This window comes from Barbus barbus (genome assembly GCF_936440315.1).
Source record: "Barbus barbus genome assembly, chromosome: 42".
NCBI lineage: Eukaryota > Metazoa > Chordata > Actinopteri > Cypriniformes > Cyprinidae > Barbus > Barbus barbus.
Genome location: NC_136720.1, coordinates 13294862 through 13320762, shown reverse-complemented (window position 1 = coordinate 13320762; position 25901 = coordinate 13294862). Strand labels below are relative to the sequence as shown.

Sequence of the window (25901 nt, the reverse complement as noted above, 5' to 3'; positions counted from 1 at the left end):
AACGGGCCCCCAGAACATAAAACCATTTCTGCCCCAGCCTGAGAAACCAAACCTTAAACAAACCCACCCATTCATTCATGCCATGCCACAAAAGAGCCAACAAATCACATTTATAGGCCAGCAGCTCACATGCATTACACATGGGAATGTATACGGTGTCTTTCGTGTGTGCCGACTGCTCGATCAGTGTAATAGTGGTAGCTGAGTGGTGATGCCTGCACATTACAGTAGATACAGGAAGAATGAGAGACGTGTCTTTGGCCTCTTTAAGGCAGATGTATCTGTGGCTGTAGCCTCCCTGGTGTCCAATCAAATTCGGTGAAAAATAGGAGGAAGGGAGAGAGAGCTCATCCTGAGGTTGATTTCTCAGAGGATGTAGGGTAACGACCAGCAATCTCTGCTAAAAATAAATTTGAGGCCCGCAAACCTCACATCTCTGCCGGCTCCACGGGGAAGCATTACCCAGAGAGCGAAGGACAAGAAATAGAGGAGATGTGTGTGAATGCATGTGCGCTTTCGAGAGCAAGACCAAGAGTGAAGAATAGAAATGGAAAAGAAAGAGCAGCAGATAAGCAGCGAGTCTCTTTCTCTCGAGAGTCGCCCCATCTATCGCCGACCACGAGATCCGAATCTCTTTCTGTGCAATAAACCACCCTTGAAACCTCTGCACCGCAAATCTATATAATTATATTCGTAGACAAAGAATAAAAGAGCAATGCTTTAGTGCTGGTGCTTGAGGTTTAAGTTCTGGGACTGATATTGCCCCCGTGAAATGAGAGCTAACCAGACAAGCCCTGACTTACTGCACAGAACAAAATGGCTCCATTTCACAGACGGCTTCTCCTACTCAATGTGTGAGAATATGGCCCACATTCACTAGCAGGCAGTTTTATTTTAGTGTTTTGACTCACCTTGCCTCTGCCGCCAAGAGCTCGTCATAATGGGAAGATCTTTGATCATCGTCCTGACGGTATCTGATCACTGTTACGAGACCTTTACTGACCAGAGCCTCAGCAATGTTTCTACAAAGAGATTAAAAAAAAGAGAATCAGATGTTTGTTCCAAGGTGCCTTGCCACACTTTACACACAAACACATCTAATATATAAAACACACAATCATTTTATTTAAACACACGCGCATACATGGTGCCGAGTTAAAAATGTGTTTATTTCTGCAATTATTATTTGCTGTTTAATGCATTAAATAATTAACACAATTAACATCCATTAAAAACATCCATCCGTATTGGACCTGGTCTCGGTAATACTGGCCTTCATTACTTTGTTAGGGAAAAAGAGCCATTAAACAAATATTTAAAATACTGTCTTTGCCATTTCCACATTAAATTTGGAGACACCATGTGAAAATATATGCTTACAAATAATCATTTTAGGTCTGATTGATTACAGAAATCTGTGTGATTATTTTAAATCAATCAATTTAAGCAACTATTTTGTGATAGTCTATAGACTTCAGTTTGCACATTGTTTGAAGGAGAGCATTTGAGTGAGATTGAGTGAGGCCTAATTTGCAGAACTGAAACATAATTGATCACAACAAGCAAGACTGGTGCCCTGCAAGCAAAGTGGCAAATGCATTTCTCATTGCCATTTTTCAACACAGATAATGCCTTCAGCAAGTAGCTCGCATTCCCCTATTGCAGAGCACAGCAAACAAGAGCAAGAGGCATTCTGTGTCAAGTTTTGGTAATAAAACCAAAAGGGCAAAAACATGAATAAAAGCAAACAACGCTTTTTATTTCTGGTACCAATGCTGGTTTCGTAGGAAGAGTGGTATACTGTTTCTGCAAGTACTCAATGTGACCCTCTCTTTAAATACACAAACATACCGTGGTTCAGAGGCACAAAATACAATATGAAAAGAAACTAGCGGGGACTGTTGAGGTTAAGCAAATCAAACCAAAAAAACCTGTACATTGACTAAACAAAAAAATTGCAAGCGTTGATAACCACACTTCCTATGTCAGTCCTACTTCATGCTTCCAAAAATCAAATGTTTACTGAAAAGTAACCTATTGCATCAGCCTGACAGACTGTCTGTGCTGCCATGAATTTTCACGGATCTACGATCAGTTCAAGCTCTTAAAATATTTATGGCACTATGGGAAAACCTGGAAAGAACTGATTCAGAATCAGCGAAGAGTCAAGATGCGGCAAAGCAGCTGAGCCCTCAGGCAATGTGACCACCTGTTATCCATAATGCTCCAACGCCAAGCACTGGGGCATGGTTGGGTAATCACAGCCTGAGGTGCAATACCACCCTAGACTCATGTGCCTGGCCTCACTTACCCTAGCAAGGGACAGTGTGCTAGATCACACATCCACATCACAAGGGTGAACAAGAATCATTTGAATTCACAGAGGAGTCATAAAGTGTAATAAAGCATATGGCAGTCCCAATTCTGAGAGTGAGAAGATTGTTAGAGAGTCTAGAAACATTCGGCTTTCATTTATGGTTGCATTTCTTTCTTAGTAATGTGTCTTTTGCTGTTGGTTGTCAACTAAGACATCTAACATTTGAAGAGCAACAGCTACTGTGTAAAGAATAGACCCAAATTTAAAATCGTTATTCAAAATCAAAATGATTAACGAGTGGATTTGGTCAATTTCTTGTTTAACGTTAATTCAAATGACTATCCAGACACTATCCAGTGGTTTAATAGAGGGGAAACTTTTGTTCTCACACAATTATCAGCATATGCCTTGAAATATATTGCACGAGTTACATTACGGACTAATAGTTTAAAATCAGTAAAAAAAGAAAAGAAAAATTAATACTTTTATTCCGCAACGACATGTTAAAATTGATCAAAAGTGATAGGAAATCCATTAATAATGTTACAAATGATTTCTATTTCAAATAAATGTTGTTCTTTTGATCTTTCTATTCATCAAAGAATCCTGAAAAAGCATGGTTTCCACAAAAACGTTAAGTAGCAGATATTGACAGTAATACTAAATGTTTCTTGAGCACCAAATCAGCATATTAGAATGATTTCTCAAGGATCATGTGACACTGAAGACTGGAGTGATGGCTGCTGAAAATTCAGCTTTGCCAACACAGAAGTAAATTATAGTGAAAGTGAAAGTCTTGACGTATTGTCAAGTATGGTGACCCATACTCGAAATTGGTGCTCTGCGTTTAACCCATCCAAGTGCACACACACAGCAGTGAGTAGTGAACAAATGCACACACACACACACACACCGTGAACACACACCCGGAGCAGTGGGCAGCCATGCTGCGGCGCCCGGGGAGCAGTTGGGGGTTCGGTGCCTTGCTCAAGGGCACCTCAGTCGTGGTATTGAGGGTGGAGAGAGCGCTGGACATTCACTCCCCCCACCTACAATCCCTGCCGGCCCGAGACTCCAACCCGCAACCTTTCGATTACGAGTCCGACTCGCTAACCATTAGGCCACGACTTCCCCCATAGATACAAGATATTAAAATATAAAAATATATATTAAAAAGTAAAAAGTTATTTTAACTTGTAACCTCACAATATTACTGTTTTGCTATATTTTTGATTAAATGTAGACTTGGTAAGAAAATAAGAGAATTCAAAAATGCAAAAATTAATAATTACTGACCCCAAAACTTTTGAACAATAGTATACATGAAACCATTAATAGTGTTGTTTTTTTTTTACCATTTTATCACAGAGACCTGTGTGGGAGGAGAAGGTTTTGAAAGAGCCAGAGAACACAACTGATTTGGTAACTGGTTAGTTTACTTACATTCCTCCAATGGTCACTGTAGCACAGGTGCGCTCTGGGAAAGCCGGGACGCCTCCCGTTTCCATGGCACTGGTGGCAGCTCTGATGTAATCGACCGTGACATTAACCTGCAAAGACACAAAACAAAATGGTTAAATCTCCAGCGGAGTTGATGTAGGGCCAAGAAACCAGGCCTACGTACACAGACACACTATAAGCCTGTCAGGGGCTCATCTATGGAGATAAATTGACCACTGAATCCACACATGAGGACACATAGAACTGCACCGTAACACTGTTTTATGATGTCGCATTAAACATGACAGAATTATGCCAAGAAAGAGCAACACATCAAACTCTGAATTTGATATCTTTGTACAGGATTGCAAATCAAGCGAAAAGCTGGCTGTAAAGAGGGAAAAAAATGGATTACAGGCCTTTCAGGGTGAACAAATTGTGTTAGGGCATCTAGCAAGGGGTTTGGTATGTGCGCGTGTGTACAAGCATGACTGTGGGCTACTTTCCAAGGTCACCCTGAGTCAGTGTGAATCATGTCAGGCTAGACCGTAGATCTCCCCAGAGGAAGCCAAACCAAACATGGAAACTGTTTATCACGAAGCGAGAAAGAGGCGGGGACCGGTAACTATTTTGCTTGATGGAGACAGAGGCAAGCAGAAGGGAAGAGGATAACTAAAGCCGATTATTTCACACCAAACTGCTCCAGGTTAAGAAATCGACTCCATTTGTGTCAAACTCTCGCTGAGGTCATCGGATCATCCCGGAGGGGGCATCGCATTCGCCGTCTTCTTGTTAGCTCTGAGCAAATAAGAAGCCGCGATGAGATATTCAGAGATAGGAGGCTGTGATCTAGCCAATTTCGTTCAATCAGTTCAGAGCAAACAGAGGTTTGGAAGCTAATCTGAAATGGTAAGCCGGATCTCCCATCTGTCTTGACACGCAGGGGGGAAGATCAGTCATTAATCGGGATGGTACCAATAACAACCCAAGGACGAAGACTTCACCTGACCGAATGCTACACCCATGGTCCTCTGGGAGCGTGTGGATTGATTACATCATGTTACAGAACGGGTGAACAATGCATTAGTGCACATGTGTAAAGTTTCTCACAGAAATGAGGCATGTGTCAAAGCACTCATTCATTCATTCATATGCTCAGGAACAATCAATTTAAGTGTGTGTATCTCTAAAATAAAGCTGTATCCTAGTAAACTTGGAGAGGAATCCTTATGTAATTCAAGTTGATTAGTCCAACAATGAATCTGATGGCAAGCACACCAAATGGACAAGACTATTTTTGCAACGCTTTAGCAAATGGGTCAAATCTACAGCTTAGAGGAATAGTTCACAAAAAGTTTCACAAATGATGATATTTTTAAGAATGGTGGTAATCAAACAGTTGATGGTCCCCATTGACTTCCATGGTTAGGGTTGCCAGGTTTTCACAACAAAACCCTCCCCAATTGTTACTCAAAACTAGTCCAATTGCATTTCGAGGGAGGTCCCCGGGTAAAAAAAAAAAAATAATCTTTTTTAGTAACACTTTATTTTAGGGTCTCTTAACCAGTTGCTTATTAGCATGCATATTACTATAATATTAGCCATTTTTTGTAGTAATTAAGCAAATATTAATGCCTCATTCTAGGGGTGGGCGATATGGGAAAAATATCATATCACGATTTTTTATAGAAATATCACGATTCACGATTTTTATCACGATTCTTTGTTAGTTTTACTATTTTGGTTTTACAAGTTGTCTGAGCATTACAGCCAAACTAGAAAGACAAAGATGCATGGCAGATATTTAGGCCAAAGTGGGCGAAGATAAAAAAATCTTTGTCATTATTTTATTTTTCTTATTAAAAAATAAGAACAAAGATACACATAATATACAAATAAAACAAACAGTGCTTTATTTCCAGGTACAATAGGTGTATTTAGCAGAGCATTCAATGAAATTGAATGAACAAATATAAAAATAAAACACTAGATAGACTGATTCCTAAAGCAACTGTATTAAAGTTTTTCAGTCAAGAATAGTGAGTGATTTTTCTCTTTTGCGTTTTGTTGTTTTGTTAACGTTAAATGAATAGTTCCCCCACAAATTAATATTCTGTCATCTGTCTGTCAATTCTGTCATAATGTTGTATTTTTATATCATCATTTATTCAAAAGTTGTTTTAAACCGGAATGAGTTTCTTTCTTGTGCTGAACATTTATAAATGCTATTTTGAAGAAGGTGGAAAACCAAACAGTTGCTGGTCCTCAGTGACTTCCATAGGATTTTTCTTTCCTACTATCAAAGTCAATGTGGACCAGCAACTGTTTGGTTTTCCACTGAGTAAATAATGACAGAAATTAAATTTTAGGGTGAACTATCCCTTTAATGACAGTCGACAGCATGTTTAGTGTCCTGTCCCTTTAAGAGCTGCACGCATCTAATATACAGGCACGCATCCGTTTCTTTCTTAACTATTTACTTTCATTTTAGAGATAACCAACTCAGTCTGTATGTAAACCTTGTGTGTTTTGACAGTATTAGCGCAAAATATAACTTAGTTGAGTAATCAGGCGCTCGCGCTGTTAGACAGGCGTTTTAGTGCGCGTGCTTCAGGTGTATGTGCTCAGAACAAGCGCACGTCAGACCAGCGCGCGAATTAAACATTTAACCAGCAAGGCTTGTATGCAAATAATGTACTTTTGCGATCGCGAATAAGTGCAGTGTCCTGTCTGAGTAACTCTACTGCTGTATGTCGTGTTGTACAGTATATAGAGACGGAGGCGCCAGAACTGTATTTGACAATGTGCGTGTAGCGCGATACTACGATATTTCTTAAAAAGCAGATCGTGGAGACATTTTTATCGTCCACGATCAAAAATCGTCATATCGCACACCCCTACCTCATTCTACATGATATTATTCTACATCCCTAATCCTACCCAATACCTAAACTTAACAACTACCTTACTAACTATTAATAAGCAGCAAATTAGGAATTTATTGAGGGAAAAGTCATAGTTAACAGTGAATAAGTGTTCCCTATTCTAAAGTTACCATTTATTTATTTTTTTTAAATACGTTCCGGGTGGTAAAATACACCATTTACACAAAGGGTGGTGGGGGGGGAGGGGTCCCTGGTACAATTCTCATTCCAGGGGATAATTATCACGTTATTGGGGTCGACTTAAACCCCGCAGACATGAAAAGTTATAGAAGCCCAATTCCGTGGGAAAACCACAGACTTGGCAACACTGTCCATAGTATCTATTTCCTTACTATGGAAGTCAATGGGTATAACTGTTTGGTTCTTCAAAATACCTTCTTGTGTTCAATATAAGAAAAAACACTCATACAAGTTTGGAACGACATGAGGGTGAGTAAATGATTTTCATTTTTTTGTGAACTACTCATTTAACAGTGGAAGGTGCTGACATTTAGACAAATTTATTGCCGTTCTGATCCATATGATATAATGTGAATGCAGATTTATGAAAACAGGAGAAAGAGCATGCAACTGCATATCAAAATGAAATGCTGAAATGGCAAAATAAAGTTCCATGCTCTGAACTAATTCCTAAAGTTGTATGCCTCCACTTCTGGAATTCAATCCATTTATCCCTCCAATTCATTTGCCTCAAAATGACAATGGACATAATAGAAGTTCATTAGGTGAGGGAATCCTGTGGACACTCATTTTCTTACCCCAGGAGTTTAGCGTTTCATCAACAAATAAACCACAAAATGATTGCATTTTCATCCCCTCTTCTTCTACTCTCCAGTTCTCTCTTAGAAAGGCACAGACAGCTCTGCACCATTGGGCAGGAGTAATGAGCTTGGTTGAACGACAACATGCCCTTCTTAAGAAACACAAAGCGCCAATGATTCCCGCTTGTTCCGAAGAGCAAATGTGCTTATGAAGAAAGAGAAAATGAATGCGCAAGAGAAAGAAGAAGCCCATTTGGGAAGCAGATGACAGATTAAAAGGGCTTTTAGAGTCATGTCTGAATAGAAAGATCTGACTGAAGGACAACAGCAATGGAGGGTTTCAGAGAAGCCCAGAAAGAACCAGTAAGAAGAGAAAGACGAAGAAAGAAATGCTGCTAATGGCGAAGCATCCGTCAAAACGTAGACAGGTCCACTGAAATGTCTCGGTGAAATGCAGAAAGATTGATCTGGTGCATGTACAGCAAGGATGCTTTCACACTCGGTTTGACTGCTTTGTCCAAACCAGAGATGGAATCCACTGCCTCCCCCGCTGGACTCTTTTCACATAGAACACCTGGGTTCAAACAGTGGCATGTGTGAATCATCAACGCGATAACCACCTTGAGTAATTAGATGAGTCAAGAAGAGAAGATTCACTGTTCATGTTTTCGACAGTATGGATTTATAAACAAAATTTACACAAAAAAGCATGTGTATTTATCTGCCACAGAATTATTGCATGAAATGCAATGTGAACTGCTCTCGAAGTGCAAATTATCTGAAGACAAGCCGGTATTATAATGTGCGTGACTGGGAGCACACAAAGGCACAAATGCACAACCGTTTACATTCATACCAACTGTGAATATTCAGAACTGGTTTTATTCAAATAAAAAAATAAAATAAATATTCTGCAATCAATGTCAACAAACTGTGGATAAAAATGACTGAGTCCGTTCTTAATAGTAATAATAATAATAATAATAATAATTATTATTATTAGGGCTGTGTATTAGGGATGAACGATATTATCGGACTGATATCAGAATCGTCCGATAATGGCTTTAAATGTAAATATCGGCATCGGCCTGATATGAAAAATGATGCCGATATGTCTTGCTGATAAGAGGAATACATTAACTCACATGTGCTCAGTGTGTGCTAGTGATTAGATGACGTCAGTAGTGTGGCTCATTCTTGAAGCAAAGTTTTGTCTGAATGATGATTAGATTCACTGATTTAGATTGCTTTACTTAATCTGTGAAAGCACGTACAGAATGACGCGTTCGGTGTGTGAGAGTAAACAGTAACAGCAAGTGCAGCGGCAGCAGTGACATCCTCCCCCAGGTCCTAACACCCGGTCGTTAAAGACGTTTAATCTTTAGGGGGCGCTGTTGGCCTACTTCTAGTTAAATTAAAAGTAAAATACCCTACACAAATAACATTTAGAGTGCTTCTGATTAAATAAAGCAGTAATTGATGTCATAAAATAATGAGTATGTTTGGATTTAAATGGTCAGAAGCTATATCTTAAATGAAAAAAAGAAAATCACAAACATGACACTTGTAAATTAAATAATTTTATATATACTGATTTATTCATTAATGTGTAATGCATTTTATTTTTTAAACAAATCATGAGTTCTAAAAGATTTTCAGAGTTTACACAACTCTTTTGTTTTAGACCATCTACAAATGTTAAATCCTAAAATAAAATGTTAGAGTTAACACTGCATCTTTCTGGGGGATAAAATGCAGCAATTGATAGTTTATTTATAGTTATTTTCAAAGCTTCAATGTACCGTCAAAAAACCTTCATTATTTTTTATTTAATTCGAATAAACAAGTTCTTGTTAAAAACTGCTGGTCCACTGCTGCACACGTGCCACACTATCGATACAGGGCCAGCTGTATCGATACTCATATCGTCAAATCTCTGTAATGATGTATCGAACACAGCACTTATAATAATAAAGCGATAATACGATAACTATTATAATCTATTATTTTTATAACTGTCAGATTATTATTGTTTTTATTACTTTTCATTTATTGTTTTAGCATCATTATTATACAATGTTTTTATTTTGTTAACTACGGTTTATTATTATTATTATTATTATTGATTGTTTTATTTGAGCTAGTTATTGAAATAACACAAATATTATTAACAATACAATTGTTTATTATTATTATTTTACAAATTATTATTATATAATTTTTAACAACACATTTATCTATTATTATTTTTATTATTGTTATAAAAATGTGTTTTTTTCTTCATTTTTAACCATGCAATGACCTATTATTATTGATTTGTTTTATTGTAGTTATTGTTAAAATTAACAATACAATTATCACTAACAACACAATTATTGTTATTATTCTGATTACAACAACTATTAATATGTGGGGGCGGGGACAATTCCAAACTTGGATCAAAAATGGATACTGGTCCACACCAAAAGCTCTAGTGTGCAAACATCCTAAGCACACATGTGCATCTTTGATATGTGCACAGCCAAACCTGCTCTCTGCAAGCTTAAGTCCCTTTGAGTGGAGTCTAATGCGGTGAGGGTAGGTGTAGTCAGGAAACTCTGTAATACATATTTCATGGATTAAAAGTGAGCTGCTAGTCTCACACGCCACTGTAATTCCCTCTAAAGCAGAAGTAGAGGGAAAAGATGAATGAAGTCTGCACAGCTCTGCCGCGGCAGCATCAACGTGCATCAGGGTAACATGTGAAAACTCAGCACGTCCTCTTCCATATAAATCAACAAACTAATAAACAAAGCAGCACATATCTGCCTGTAACATACCTGCATAAACACAGACATCAAATGCTTGACACTGGCATTCCACTCAGTCACTGTCTCTTGTTAACACCTCACATACACACACACACACAAACGCTCACACCCACATAACAGAAGGAACTTTGAGCAGGATTATCCAAACGTGCTCTTTCCTGATAAGTGGATTAATGCAACATTTTCATTTGACTTTTTCGCTGAGGCAGAGACCCTCTACAGAGGCGCTACTTAGAAAGTTAGCCAAATCTAGTTTTGGATTATGTCACCGGGAAGTTCTGTTTCAATACCGAGAGGAGGAAATGCACTTCTCCACAGATTTTCCTCCATTACCCACTGCTAGTGAATGCTACACATTCTCTCCATCGTTTCAAAAGAAGAAACACGATCTGAAATGGACGCCACGCTCCAGAGCTGCGGCTCACTGGGGCTTGGACGAGCTTCTCTCCTTTCCTTTTATCTTCTCTTGCTGATTGTGCCGCTGAACTCTGATATTGATCACATACTAGCAAAGATATAATGGGAGTTGACCTTCGACCTCTCCTTTTTGAAAGGGAAAGGGAAGTGGTGTGTGGCCAAGTATGGTTACCCATACTCGGAATTTGTGCTCTGCATTTAACCTATCCAAGTGTACACACAGTAGTGAACATACACCCGCGGCAGTGGGCAGCCATTGCTGCGGCGCCCAGTGAGCAGTTGTGTGTTCGGTGCCTTGCTCAAGGGTCTGGTCTGGAGGGAGTGTTGGTTATTCACTCCCCCACCTACAATCCCTGCCGGACCTGAGACTCCAACCCACAACCTTTGGGTTACAAGTCCAACTCTCTATCCATTAGGCCACAACTGCCTGTAGCTTTTGAAGACTACAGCCATGTCAGAGTGACAGACGTTGGATGCAACCTCGACGAATCTCCCAGAATCAGCTCAAGCTCTTCCACTAATACACTGGAAACAAAAGTCAGGTACTACTTACCCTTTGTGACCAGCTGGGATGCAGCCTGTAAAGAATGAATGCCATTTTAAATGCTAAATCAAAAGGTTCTGGGCATGAAATAGTCCCTTCTGCCCTGATCTGGCAAAAATGAGTCATTAGATTTGTACTTTTTCAGTAACAAAACAATCAGTCTCTAACGATGTCCCTATTTTATAGTTATGAACTTCTATAATTGCCCAGATTTTATTTTTCTTTTAAACCGTTGGAACAAAATGTTCCACAGCAGTTTCCAGGGCAGCAGGAGCAATGCTAAAATGTGCTGCGCCTCAGTACAAGGCCTCATACTCACACCACATTGTGTCCTAGCAACAACTAAAGGAATCCGACAAGAGACTGGTGAATTTTATTTAAAAATGTTATCAAAATTCATTGCTGTAACCACTGTGTCAACCATTATTCACAATAGTGGTGTGTTTCAATGACCATTGCTTCAACTTTAGCATTTGGTCCACCTCAATATGGAATATCTGGTTGCAACCTACAATTTCAAGCAAAAAAAAAAACAACAAAAAAGAGAATATTTCCTGTACATAAATATTAAGATGCTACTTTTGACTCTGAAGATGATTAATACTATACACTACTGATTTATGTCAGAGCACTTCTGTGACACTTAATGAGCCAAAATTGGATCCTCAAGATGATTGCCGCAGTCTTGAGCTGGATAAATTCTGAACGAATTCAAACATTCCCACACTGTTTGCATTAATATGCAAACAGGCATCTTATCACGCAGAGAGTTGTATAAATCCAACTATCTGTTGACTGCCGCTGAGTGCATACACGGGAAATGCAAAATCTGATCTGAGATTAAACTCGTTGCTTTCCATTTCCCGTCTCTAGTGTCAAGATATTTGCATGATTCCAGGTCAGTGAACCAGAATTCTGTAAAAAGCAGCAATAAAATATTGGTTTCTAAAGCAGCCTTACGTTCATACAAGGATGATATAAAGCTGCATTAGTAATCCATGCATCTGGTGATCATTTATGAGAAACCGTCTGTGTGTGAGGAAATGTGCTGTCATATTTCTTTGGCGTTAAATCAAATGGGCCTTGCAGGCTGGGCTTTTCATTATTCTGCACATAAACAGTGAATTATTTGGGTGAGAAAAGTCTTGAACAGACAATAAAGAGCAGCTATACAATCTGCCCATTATGCTTTAATGAGTCCCAATATGACAATTTTCAGAACATCCCATACCAGTTTATACCCTGCTGTCCCAATTAATACTGCAACAACTTCTGATGCCAAGTATTTGTTTGTTATGAGTGACACAGATGGAAACACTTCATGTTTTACATTTACTCCTGAAATCACCCCAAGTATTTTCAAAACACACATTCATGCTCTTGTTGTGAATGATTCATAGGGGTGTAACGATAATCACAAACCGAACCGAAAGATCGCGATTCACCACCCACGATACGAATCGCGGAACTCTCGTGGCGTACCGTGGTACCCTCACGCCCCCTGCTGCCCATTGTTGAGGTTACTGGCACTTATCTCTAACTAACTATTAATTTAAACTAATTTTTCTTTGCTTACATTTGATTCAATTGGATTAGCAATGACTAATAAGAGCTTTTTAAATTTTGTAATAAATATTATATTCTAAAGTTACTATTTTCCAAGTGCATGTCATTTCACGTGACTTGGGAGTGAGCGTCACACTCGGTTGCTAGTATCTGCAGGATGGCTGCTTCGCATAGTACTGAAATTGCAGATCCCCCGGACACATTTAAGTCTCCTGTGTGGGAACATTTTGCTTTTCCAGTGGAGTACAGGAATGGAATTTGTGTCGTAGACAAAGCGCACACAATCTGTCGTAACTGTTTCACAAAACTCTTATACGACAGGAAACACGTCTAATATGCAAGCGCATCTCCGGAGACATCACCCCAACATTGATATAAGCAGCACACGTAAGAAGCCTCAAAAACAGGAAACTTTTCCCACTGCCTTTAGAATGAAGCTACAAGCTAACTCCGACCGTGCTCAAACAATTACAAAAGCAATAGGTGTTTTCATGGCGCTAGATATGCGGCCGTTTTCCGTTGTTGAGAACGACGGAGTCACACATTTGCTAAGTGTGTTGGAGCCAAGATACCAATTACCGAGCCGACCGCATTTCAGTCAGAATGTGCTGCATGGTGGTGTTTCTGAAAAAGAACTTAAAACTTAATTGAACATCCAAATGTTTCTTAGAGTGGACAAGCCAGTGTTTATTTTTGACTAGTGTACATTGGACGTTATTTATTTAGTTTACTTCAGGTAAGCTGACTTCACTAAAGAGACAAATGTTGATTTCTGACTACCTACATTGGAGTCATCTCATTTTAGTTTACTCTGTTAAGCTGGCTGCACTAAAGAGAGAAATGTTTTATTCTGACTAGTCTACATTGGAGGTATTTATTTCATTTTTGTTTACTCAGGTATGCTGACTGCACTAAAAATGTGAAGCCAAAGTTAATAAAGTCAAAGTTAAGTCAAGTTATTGTTATTGTTATTATTGAGTTAAGTGAATCTATTGTTCCTTAGCATTGCTGGTAAGATGACATGAACCCTACCCCCACAGCAAACCGAACCGAACCGAACCGTGGCTCCAAAACCGTGAACCGAACCGTGCCACTGGTGTATCGTTACACCCCTAGTGATTCATCTGTGCATAATCCAGTGACTTTTAATTGTTCAGGGTTAAATGTTAAACCATAAATATAGTAATGTTTATTGTTTATTCATGTTCATTCATAACATTAATTTTAAATTTATATTAAAATGATATTTGCATTATGTATTGTAGATTTAACTAAATGAATATTTACTGTTAATCCAAATGATACAATATAAAATATTTGTTTTCATGAGCTTTCATCAAAATGTAAGCTACTTTTTTTTCCTTTTTTTTAGCAGAAGCCCTTTTTGATTTTAAATCTATCCCCTTTAAGCATCTGTCTCACTCCAAGTAATTCTCAATGAAAACATTTTTCTTCATTAACTTTGGGACATGATAAAGATATAAATATAAATAACTAATATATTGTTGGGAATAAGTATTGAAATTATACTGTAGGACTTCAACTATATGCACATGTGTTAAAAACATCTCATGTTGAAGCTTTGTGCTGTGACATTTTTTGTTTTCCTCAAAATAAATAAAGTAAAAAAAAAAAAAAAAAAAAAGTAATAATTTGTGCCTCTATGAATAAAGTCGCTCAGCTCAAGGTCTGTGTACAGTGACTCCGAACAGAATACAGAAACTCAGAGAAAGAAAACAACTCTGCATCCATATGAAATGGACAGAAAAACATATGGAAAGAAAACTTTTATACAGAAAGACTAAGGCATAAAGTCTGTTTTGTGTAAGAAGGTCACAAAGTCTCTCACCTTCTTGTCAATGAGCTTCTTTCGCAAGAATTCCCGTGCCTCAAACATGTAAGGAATGTCATAAAGTGGACGGAAACGCTTGTCTTTGTCCTTGTTCTTCTCCTATAGAGTCAGACAGAATAGGGGAAAAGAGAAAGACAGACAGAGAAAAGTCAATATCACATAACAAATGAAAAATAGCCTTCTGTCCCAAACAGGCACAACATTTAATTACTTCCTCAGAGTCTCATATGACTTCCTTCCAAAATGAGGTTCGAAGCTTCCTGTCTTCCACCCCCTCACCTATTTTTCCAATTTTACCATTCTCTTAAAACCTAATATCCTTCCTTTTCCCACACAACCACGCTAATGTGTCAGGATTGGGAGATGACACGTCTCATTGTCTCGATCTCTTGGTGTTCCAGGCATGTGACTCCACATACGAAATGCTCTCACCGCCACACGTTGATATACTAGAAATAGAACCTCATTTACATTTTTCATAAGAAAGGGAAAAGGGTTGTTTTTTTCCCAGAGAAATGCCAAAACACACTCAGTATGCTCAATATTCCAGGCACCCATATCGCAGCTGAGGCCACAACAGTACGAATTAACACACAATGCCACATTCAGAGAAACTCTACCTAAAATAGAAAATAAAAGTCGATTTTGTGTTGCGGGGAGGAACGCTGTACAAATCACTTCATCTTTTCAATGAATCAGTAGATTAAATTAGCAACCCCAGTCTGATTCGCTCATGATTCAGACTGATTTAGTTCAGAGCCACTCTACCTAAAGTAGAAAATAAAAGTTGATTTTGTGTTTTGGGAAGGAACATTGAACAAATCACTTAATCTTTTCAAAGAATCAGTAGATCCAGTTAACAAAGCCAGTCTTATTAGCTCATGATTTGGACTGATCCAGTTCTTAAGATTCAATGATTAAGTCTCAGCAGTTGACAGCCTGGACAAGAGAAAATTACTTGGGAATATAGACTTATTTCAGAAAGCTATTGCATGGCACCAGAAGACCTAAAAACAAAGCACACATGCTTTGGTGCTTGCATTTTCATGCTTTATAACGTTTCCCATTCATTGTAATTGCATGGAAAAAAGCGACCAGTACATAAATCAAAATATCTTTTATGATTCATGATTATTTTCTTTTTTCTTTTTTTAATGGCTCATTCCAAGCTACAATGCTTTGACGCTTGAGGGAAAACCATAAGCAAGAGCAGAAATAAACTAGAGATAGACAACTAACAACACAGCCAGGATAAGGCATAGCTCGTGGGAGAGTTGGGCGAGATCGGTCTGTTAACCCTAAGGACCAAATCTTAAAGCGAATAAAAGCATATTGACTTAAAAAAAAAAAAAACTTAAATCTCAACCATTTTTAAATCCTCACGCTCTGATTCCAGCAAACGTTTATCTGCGCTGCAAATAACTCCTCATCTGTGCCCACGTGGTCTGATATTCGGTATGAAATAAAACCGTATCGACCACCCACTTTTGAGAGTGAGACATTGCATTTAATGCGCCGAGACATCTCTTCTGATGGAGGAGCTTTCGGAATGGCTAAATAACTGTGCCGATGGAATATAATACAGACAGAAACCCCTGACGGTGAAAGAGAGGACAAACCATTTTCAATCCACCTATAAATATCCACGGCAATTCCTCCCCCCCCCCCCCCGAGCAAGAAAAGCAGAGGGAGGCCATGTAGTCTTGCATTAGAGTGTGTTCTTTGTGTAAGTATAGGTAAGAGGGCAAGCATTCGGGGTTTTGCTAGTCGATCATGAATGTCAGCAAGCATATTATACACACAAATACAGTAATCTGTGCTTTTGTTTTGAATACGAGCATGCTAAAACCGTATGATATTTAACCCGTGTGATAGGATTAAGGTACTAATTGAAGCAGTAGCATGAACGCTCCATATGTCTATGATAAACCACTCAGAATCAAGGAAGGAATTCATCTTATGTCCACTAGACAGCTGTAATGTTGCTGAATAGCAAAATCAGCGCACAACAAAAAGCTCCATGTCGATTGTTGAGATAAAAAGTCTTTGTCATTGTATTGGGCAAATCAAGTGTGCTCTGCGAAGACACGGCAGGCTGGTTACTGAACCGTGTGAGGAGAAATTAGGATTTCTGCGCCTGGCTGACATGCCGATGTTTGCCTGTTACTGGCTCTTAAAAATGACGGTTTGGCTGCATGCAATGAATGCAAGAACGGTTTCATTCTGCAAGGGCTAACAGGACAGAACAAGACCAAATCAGGTATTATAAGCTAAATAATCATGTGTTGATACATGAAGGAACAGTGACAAACTGAACTAGTATTACACTTAGTTATCTCAATTTAAATTCGGTCATTGTTCTAAACCTTATGATTGTCTTTCAGAAGATTTCAAAATGGAGACTGAGGCTGTTAATCTCCAAAAATGCACCATAAAATAGTTGTAAGTCTATATCTAAGAGTCAAATCTTCTCCTCCACCATAGTTTTCAAATATCATTCACTTCAAACCCAAAAAGTTACATTAACACTTTGTATAGGGACGAATTCTCACTATTAACTAGTTGCTTATTAGCAAACCGGTAACACTTTAGAATAGGTTACACTTATTCAATATTAACTTTGACTTTTCCCTCAATAAATTCCTAATTTGCTGCTTATTAATAGTTCGTAAGGTAGTTGTTAAGTTTAGGTATTGGGTAGGATTAGGGATGTAGTATAAGGTCATGTAGAATAAGGCATTAATATGTGCTTAATTAGTACTAATAAATGGCTAATATTCTAGTCTAGTAATATGCATGCTAATAATCAGCTAGTTAAGAGACCCTAAAATAAAAAGTGTTAGCAGCAATCCATATTGGCTGTTTATTAGTACTTAGACACATTCTGCATGGCCATATTCTACATCACTAATCCTACCCAATACCTAAACATAACAGCTACCTAACTAACTATTAATTAGCAGCATATTAGTTAATGGTTTGTTAATGGCAAGAATTGGACCTTAAAATGAAGTGCGACCAAAGTTACTATTTATGAATGAAAATTTCATAATTTCATGACATAAAAACCCATCTTGAGTAATATTTCAAACATTTTAAAAATAACGCAAAAATAATGTAATATGCACGAAACTTTTGCTCAAAACAGCATAAAAAGTTTTTCCAGAGCTTTAAGAAAGATTTTTACTTTTCAATATCTTCCACAACTTACTGACCCTAGTACGGCTTCAAAAGACTCTCAGAATATAGTGCATATGAAATACGTGAAATTTTTGTGCTTTTTGGAACTGGATCATTCCAGTATCCCATTTAAATATATATATATATATATATATATATATATCCGCAAAATTTCTTCTTTTGAGTCCCACTGAAGAAAGTCATAAACATTTGGAACAGAATGAGGTTGAGTAATAATAATTAATTTTTTGGAATGAGCATGTGTGCCTGATGTATTATTTAAGAGTGACTTATTGTACAACACACCTCAACTCCTGAACTTTAATCTCACACACACACACACACCTTTCTCACATACATAGATTTCTTTGTCTCGTGCTATACGCACCACTCGCATTTTCATTTCTGCTTCTCTCTCTCTCATTAGCCAATCTCATTATCTTCAGGTGATAAATGGCCCAAGAATTGGATGTGGCTCTGAAGCTGAGAGAGAGTGAAGAGCTCTCGCCACCGTCAGGCCTAAGGGTCCTGAGACCTAAAAGGAGCTCCTCAATCAGAGAACAACTAATAACACCCTCAGCAAATTCTGCTTAACAGGAAGCCAGCCCCTGCTTGGCACAGATGTCCAAAATGAACCTGTTAAAGGGATTTCTCACCTAAAGGCCTTTCCACACTGTGCACGAAAAAGTGAAACAAATTTCAGACGCAACGACGCGCTGGCATAAAACAACAGCTTCCTATGGATGCTTCCACATAGACCGTGAACATTCGCGCACCGAAAACGCGAATGTTTTTTTTTTCGTCCAGTCCTACGAAGCTTTTCAGTTTTCCAAAGCGAAAACACGGGTCATCCAATAAGATTTGAGTTAGGATCACGTGACCGGAGCAGTTGCTGATGCACAAAAGGGTGAGAATGGTGGTTCGCTGTTTCGAAAACCAGTGTAAACAAACACCGAAGAAGAGTATCCCGGATAAGAGAGTGGATGCTGAGTTCTTGTTATCGTTGGTATTTGAGAACAGATTTATTCTCATGTTTTTCATACAGAATAACATTTCTAATAACTCTCCACTGAATCGTGTGATCTGTAGAGCACCGTCTTATGAGACATAGCGCGTTCACTATAGATTTTCCCTATTTAAAAAAAAAATTGAGAAATGTTTCTACACATGAAATATGAAAGCAAACAGACATATGACTGTGACGATATATTTCCTCTGTGTTTTGTATGCAGGTCATGGTATTTTTTAGAGCAATAAATGATGTTTATGACATTAGCAGTGTAGCGTTATTAAACATACAAAAGAGTGCATGTGTCTGTTTACTATAGAAAATTAACTATAAGATCACAATCGGAAGTTATTACAAGCACTCGATGATGGTTTAAAGTGGGTAAGCAAATACATTTATAATTACATACATTTTCAAGTGTAGCTTGATGCCAATTGTACTGTAAGCATTATAGATAGCTTGTGTTTCTAGTGTAGAACCAAACTTTGTTTATCTTAATTTAGACGTTAAATCCACATACGGGATACATATCTGAGGAAAAATGCATTGTTGGTCGGCGCCACCTAGCGTGCAGGCGTGAATTAGCAGAAGTCTAATCGTTTCGCGCTCTGTGTGAAAGCACCGTTCATCGGCAATTTGCTGCACTTTTTTGCATCGCGTTCAGTGTGGAACGGCCTTAAATTAATTTTAAATTTTTTTTCATTTATGTCTTTCAAACCTGTATGACTTTCAGAAGACAAAACATATTCTGAAGGACATTTCAACTGTTTGTTGATATAACAAAAGCCCTTTGCACAAAAAAAAATAAATAAATAAATGGAATAAAGACATTTTCAAGACACTGATGTTCTGCAGGAAACTGAGGAAGAGAACATTTTCGTTTTTTGGAGAATTAGCCCTTCAACCAAACAAGAGCCTCACTGATTCCTTTGTTATTGTTTTGAGAAAAGCAAGTTAACAATAATGTGGGGGAAAAAATTTTCCAGAAAAAAAATACAGAGTCAAAGCTCTATTTTCCACTCAGTTTATCTTCATGTTCTAGATGTCATTTTGCACATGCAAATTGTAGGGCTTGGTCGAAAAGCGAGCACGCACACACACACACGTCTTTTAACAGGACGGCAGCATTACGGAAAGAAAAAATACTTTCCCTATCTGTGGTCATAAAGTTGATTAACGACCAGCACCGCGCTCAAGCATCCTGCTCTGCTCTCCTTAACGACTCACGAGACCCCTAAAACAAAGGGGCATATGTGTGGAGAAATCTGGAATGTATTTAAAACAGGACTTCTCTGATGCTCCGGTACGTCTTCCTGATGGTAGGAGCTGGAAGAGACTGTGGGAGGGATGGGTGGAGACCTTCACGATGCTGTTGGTTTTGCTGGAGCATCGTGTAAGGAAAATGTCCAGGATGGAGGGGAGAGGGGCACCGATGATCTTTGCAGCTGTGTTCACTGTCCGCTGGAGGGTCTTGCGGTCAGCAGCACTGCAGTTCCCGTACCAGACAGTGATGCAGCTGGTCAGCACGCTCTCAATGGTGCCTCTGTAGAATGTGGTGAGGATGGGTGGAGGGAGACTTGCTCTTTTAAGCCGGCGGAGAAAGTGTAGGTGCTGCTGTGCCTTTTTGGAGAGTGACATGGTGTTGGTGGTCCAGGTGAGATCCTCTGTGATGTGCACCCCCAGGAATTTAGTGCTGCTGACTCTCTCCACAGTCGAGCTGTCGATGGTCAGTGGGGGGTGGTCAACGGAGTTTCTTCTGAAGTCCATCACAACCTCCTTTGTCTTCTCCACATTGAGGGACAGATTGTTAGTGCAAGGATTAAGGATTAAGGAGTGACACCTGATTTAAGCCCGGCTCACACTGTGTGATTTTGGCCACGATTTGTTCGTCTGAGACAAATTTAGAAAATCCTAAAAGATTCCTATAATCCTAGGCTAAAATCGGTTGTCTAGATCGCTGGTTTGACATGTTCACCGACAGCCGATTAATGGCCGTTGCGATCAATTTTTTCCTCCGATTAAATTCTGGCAGTGTCAGATTTCAGACACTTTCCTCAAGTTTCCTGCAGTGTGACATCTCCTACGACGACCGTCAAACCAAGAACCAATAGGAGCACTGAACTTGATGACGTAATTAGCGCAACAACTTCAAACCATTCATTATTTGTAAAAACAATATATGTACAAAGTAAAGTTTACTTAAAGTTTATTTATTAAGGGGCAGGATGTTTAAACTCGAATAACAAAATTACCTCAAGTTCGCTCTGTAGAACTGGAAGTCCATAAAGTCCTCTTTTGCCCAGCCATGACTTGCTCCACACACGTCGTCTTTTTCGTTTTTTTTTTTTTTTTTTTAACATCAAGGCATGTAATTAATAAAACTAACGCTACATGTTGCTGTTGTTTGCTAGCTACCATTGTAGCGAGAGAACGCGGGTCACGTATTGATGACGTAAAACTCCGGACAAGTCTTCTTGAGTACGTCCGTTTTTGTCGCGTCTTGACTGTCGTACAGTCTGACATTAAGACAACTGAGATCCTACAGTCTGACATGGGGATCATGTTCGTACAGTGTGACAAGCAACAATCGCAAAAGACTATTAAAAAAAAAAAATCGCACAGTGTGAGCCCGGCTTAAGGAAGAACAGTAGAGCTGCATATTGAAGGCCATTTTCTAGATTTAAATCTATGTAAAAACAACTAAAACTGATTTCACGCCATAACAATCTTATGTTTAGCACAATGCATTCATCAAATATTGCATTTTTCTTTTCATCACCTTTCAACAGCATGTTTTAGATGCTTAATTTGTATTTAAATCACATGCATTCCTGTAACCAACTTTCCCAAACCTTAAGTAAAACCTTACAACAGATGAAGCTGTTCTATTCAGCTATAGTAGATTTGATCAATGCAGAAAAAGCAGAAGTCTAAATTTCCTCCAGCATTATGGACCTTGAATGACGCCAAAAAAAAAACATAGCAATTTTTAAGTAACGATAAATGACTGGTGCATGTCAAGAGGCTGAGGTGAAAACCATTCAGCCTCTCGCGGAAGATTGCTTAAGTCTCGGACGACAGCCGGGAATAGAGTATTATGTCCCTCAGCGTAATATTACAATTTAGAGTTGATCATTTTTAGTAGATCATTTTTAATAGATGACTACCTTAATATTTCAATATATACTATTTTAACATTTTAACATGTCATTTATACCTGTTGTGGCAAATCTGAATTTTTAGCAGCCATTAGGCCCATTTTTAGTGTCACATGATGCTTCAGAAATCATTCTAATATGTTGATTTGGTGACTGGTAGTATTTTTTTAATAAAAATATTTTGTAACATCAAAATTGCTGTTATGTTTACGGTCACTTTTGTAGGTAGACAGTATTTTGTTTTATTTGTTTTGTTGTTTTTTTTGAAAGCGCATGATTTGAGGTATGTGCACCTCATGTCTGACCTCGCCTAGGGCACCCCATGAGAGTCACGCTTAACTTGTATTGAACCCAGAACATTCCATTAAAATAAATAAAATTCCGGTTTACAACATCCATGGGTCATTACTCTCAAATGATTGTAAGGAAGTTCGCTAGAATTCCAAGAGTCAAGCGATCCTGAGGCAAAGCAGAGTCGTCTGCAAGAAAAAGCCTGACCAGCCAAGTGAGAGATGAGCCATGGAACCATACAGTGACCCCAGACAGAGGCCACAGGACACACACACACACACACACACACACACACAAACACATGGCTTCAGCAAACAGGCACAGCAGATACACAAACTATGAAAAGACACAATGTGGCATCAGACGAATTACATGCAGAACACACACACACACTGAACAAGGTGACAGCAAATGACACGGAAGAGTCATTCAATGACCAATACATTGTATATTGCTATTTCTGCAGGGAAGACAGGGGGTATGGCATCTTCGGCTTTAAACCAGATGTCAACATTTCCCCTGCAGTCCCCTCACACACACATACAGTGGGAGTGAGGATGACTCATTGGGCTGCTGACATAACTCCTCCCCCTCCACATCCTTGTGAGTGCTCCTAAAACGGCTGACACCACCACGCAGCTGGAAATAGCTCGCCATGGCGCAAAAATAAGCCTCCATCTGGCCAAGAGAGTGAGAGGGGGGGAAATGAATAAGGAAAAGAAATTAGGCATGGCACATGAAGTCACGTTTCTCTCAAAGGGATAGCTCACCCAATCAAAAAAGACGTGATTATAACGCAGAAACGCCACTGGTTCAATATAGTAAACAAATGCCATTCTGGATATCTAGTATCAGTGCAAATCAGTCATTTGTCTGTCATAAGGTCAAATCTAGATCAACCAATAAGAGAGGTTGCTGAATCTCAATTGACTGGTTTGATTGGTTAATATCTTGTATTGTGCTCTGCCACCAATGGTTTTAACCCAAGGTAATTATCCCATTTTATTTAGCAAAAAAAAAAACCGGGGTCCCTTAAGTAGAGCCTATACGACCCTGCCATGCCGTCAATAATAATAAATCAATTAAGTAGCCACGGGAAAGAAAAACGGGGGTCCCTGCATTAAGCAACAAGAGCGAGAGAGAGAAACACTGGGCAGCAGCTGTCAGAGTTCATCTTCGTGTTGGTCAGCACATCTGGCCCTAAAGTCCCCCCCAAAGTCCTCACAGTAAGAGAGAAAGAGAGGGAGAACAGTACAAACACACACACACAGATCCCTGGGCTGGCCTGAGGTCAGGTTTGTCTCTTTGAGTTGAAGTGTTTGTACGGCATGGCGCGGGGACAACAGTTTCACGCCCTGCTATGAACTAAAGAGAGTGTTTAAAAATCAGGACGAGAAAGAGTGTGAGAAACAGATGGCTGGAAAGAAGGTAGAACTGTCACACCGTGACACCAGACATGATGTGATAAAGCGACAAGCAATAGAAGCTCTTTCATGTTAATGCAAGTTTTTGTCCTAACCAAGCGGAAAGCAACATTGTCAGTCGTTTCATTTCTATTTATGTCGCAATGGCTGGGTGGCCTCGTGTATACTGTATATTACACAAATTTATTGGGATTGACCGATAGATGCCTGCACACTAGAGGCGGCACTGATGGAGCATTTGATGGATGAGAATGTGTAAGAGCTGGGCCAATTTTAAAAGCAAACGGCAATACTGCGGACTAAAATTTTAAACAAATAGACCTTGGTTTTTGTTTATAGCTCACAGAATGGCAGCATTTCGACCCTTGTAAAAAAAAAAAAAAAAAAAATTGGATTCACATTTTTCTGCTTCATAACATTTTGTTAGGACATGACAGAGATAAAGGTACACAGAAAGTAGGTAACATTATGATGGAAAAATCTAAAACACTGAGTATAAACTATAGGTGTGGTCACATTTATTGCCTATGAAATTTCGTTAATGTGACCTCAATTTAAAGGGTGTCTTTAATCACTTAACTGCATACTGGCATGTTGTGAACCTTAGTTTAAACTCTTAATTTTGTCTCTGTATGTGTGAGTGAATCAGACAGAGTGCTCACAATGTGCATGTGCACAAACAGAAAGCCATTACAGAAAACCATTTTGATAAAACGCAATCAAAAGAGTGACTGAAAAAATGCTTGCAGCTGTTCCGAAACCATTGTACAGCTGTTGTTTGAATATACGCAGTTTAAATTAATTACGATACTAATTTAAAAGTTGTTGTGTGCTGAACTACTGCAGCCAGAATTGATTAGCTTGATGAAAAGATTAACAGATCTTGTTAGTTATGTAGCATTAGATTAAGAAGAAAAATATAGGTAGCCTCCCCTTTTCGATTGTGAAGGAACAGCTCTTGAATGACTATCGACACATTTGCAAAGGGTCACTGTATTTAATGGAGTGAATAAAACACAGCATAAGCATTACAGACTTCAACTTTTCTTCATTTCAACTCTAAGGATGATTCCTCTATATTAACTGTTTCTAGAATTTAATAAAAAATAATCTCCATCAGGTCCCTTAGAACCAAGGAGATGGAACAGACACTATTAATAACGTTTAATTGTTTGGTACTCAGCCGACTTTTATCCAGACCATAGAAGCACAGAGTCAAAGGTCAGATTTGCCATGACAGCATCATTATTGATGAAACCTCACATTCAAGGGCAGACAGACCTCAGTGGCAGTAATACATTAATATAGGCATAACTTTGCACACTCCTCTCTCTCGCTCTCTCTCTCTTTCACCCTCGTCAAAGAGCGCAGCCGAGCAGGGAAAACATACTGCAAGAACATCTGGTGCAGAGATGCACTACAGAAGATACAGTCGGTAAACTGAACAGGAGTGCAGGTTTCAAAAGAGGAAGTACCTCCAGCACATCAATACCTCTACAACATGGCTGTGCCCGGAAAAACGCTGCCGTCGCAGCATATAAAAGGCAGAAGGCAACATCCGAATCCTTTCTGCCTTTATCTGATTGTTTTTTTTTTATAAATGTATCCTCGGCAGCCTATAGTAAAACAGCATCTGAGGCAGCACTTAAAAAGAGTGCATGTATGCCCATTTAAAAAAATAAAAAATATATAAGGATTGAATTTATACAGAGAAAAAAAAAAATTATATTCATTAAAAATGTACTTAAATGTCTCTAAAGCTCACGTGAATTAGTTTTAGATCTTTAGATATGATGTTATTGCATTGTGAAAGCTGGTCTGAAACTAGTTTTATTAAGAATCTGTAGTTAAGTCACCGATTGACTGTGGAGCGAGGCAGCTGCCATAGGTGTTAGACACATGCATGCAACCAAACACTGCCGGATGGTCACCATGGTATTATGATAATTACATCACACTGCTTGATACACAAGCTCCCCGCCATCTGATCTACCTTCTGCAGCATGAAAAGACTGTAATAAAAAGGGATTTACAGTTTTCTGAGGAAAATAAAAGAGGTGCTTTGCCTGTGTCAAACTCACCACAATGCAGGGGTGTCATGGGTGGTTGCCAAGTCATTGATATGAAGTTGTTGGTTAGAGGTAACCTTAATGAGATAGTTCATCCAGAAATAAAAGTACTGTCAAT

General features: G+C 38.8%; 1 protein-coding gene across 1 annotated transcript in view; it reads right to left on the bottom strand.

The window, feature by feature from the left end:
* The window catches only part of LOC306861428 (staphylococcal nuclease domain-containing protein 1-like), a 195763-nt gene that overhangs the window by 142556 nt on the left and 27306 nt on the right, over window positions 1-25901 (bottom strand). Inside the window, exons 11-13 of the mRNA XM_079403676.1 lie at window positions 14650-14751; window positions 3761-3867; window positions 912-1022 (exon numbers count right to left, since the gene is read on the bottom strand). Of these exons, the coding sequence (XP_079259802.1) occupies window positions 912-1022; window positions 3761-3867; window positions 14650-14751 (320 nt within the window). The remainder of the gene's footprint in view (window positions 1-911; window positions 1023-3760; window positions 3868-14649; window positions 14752-25901) is intronic.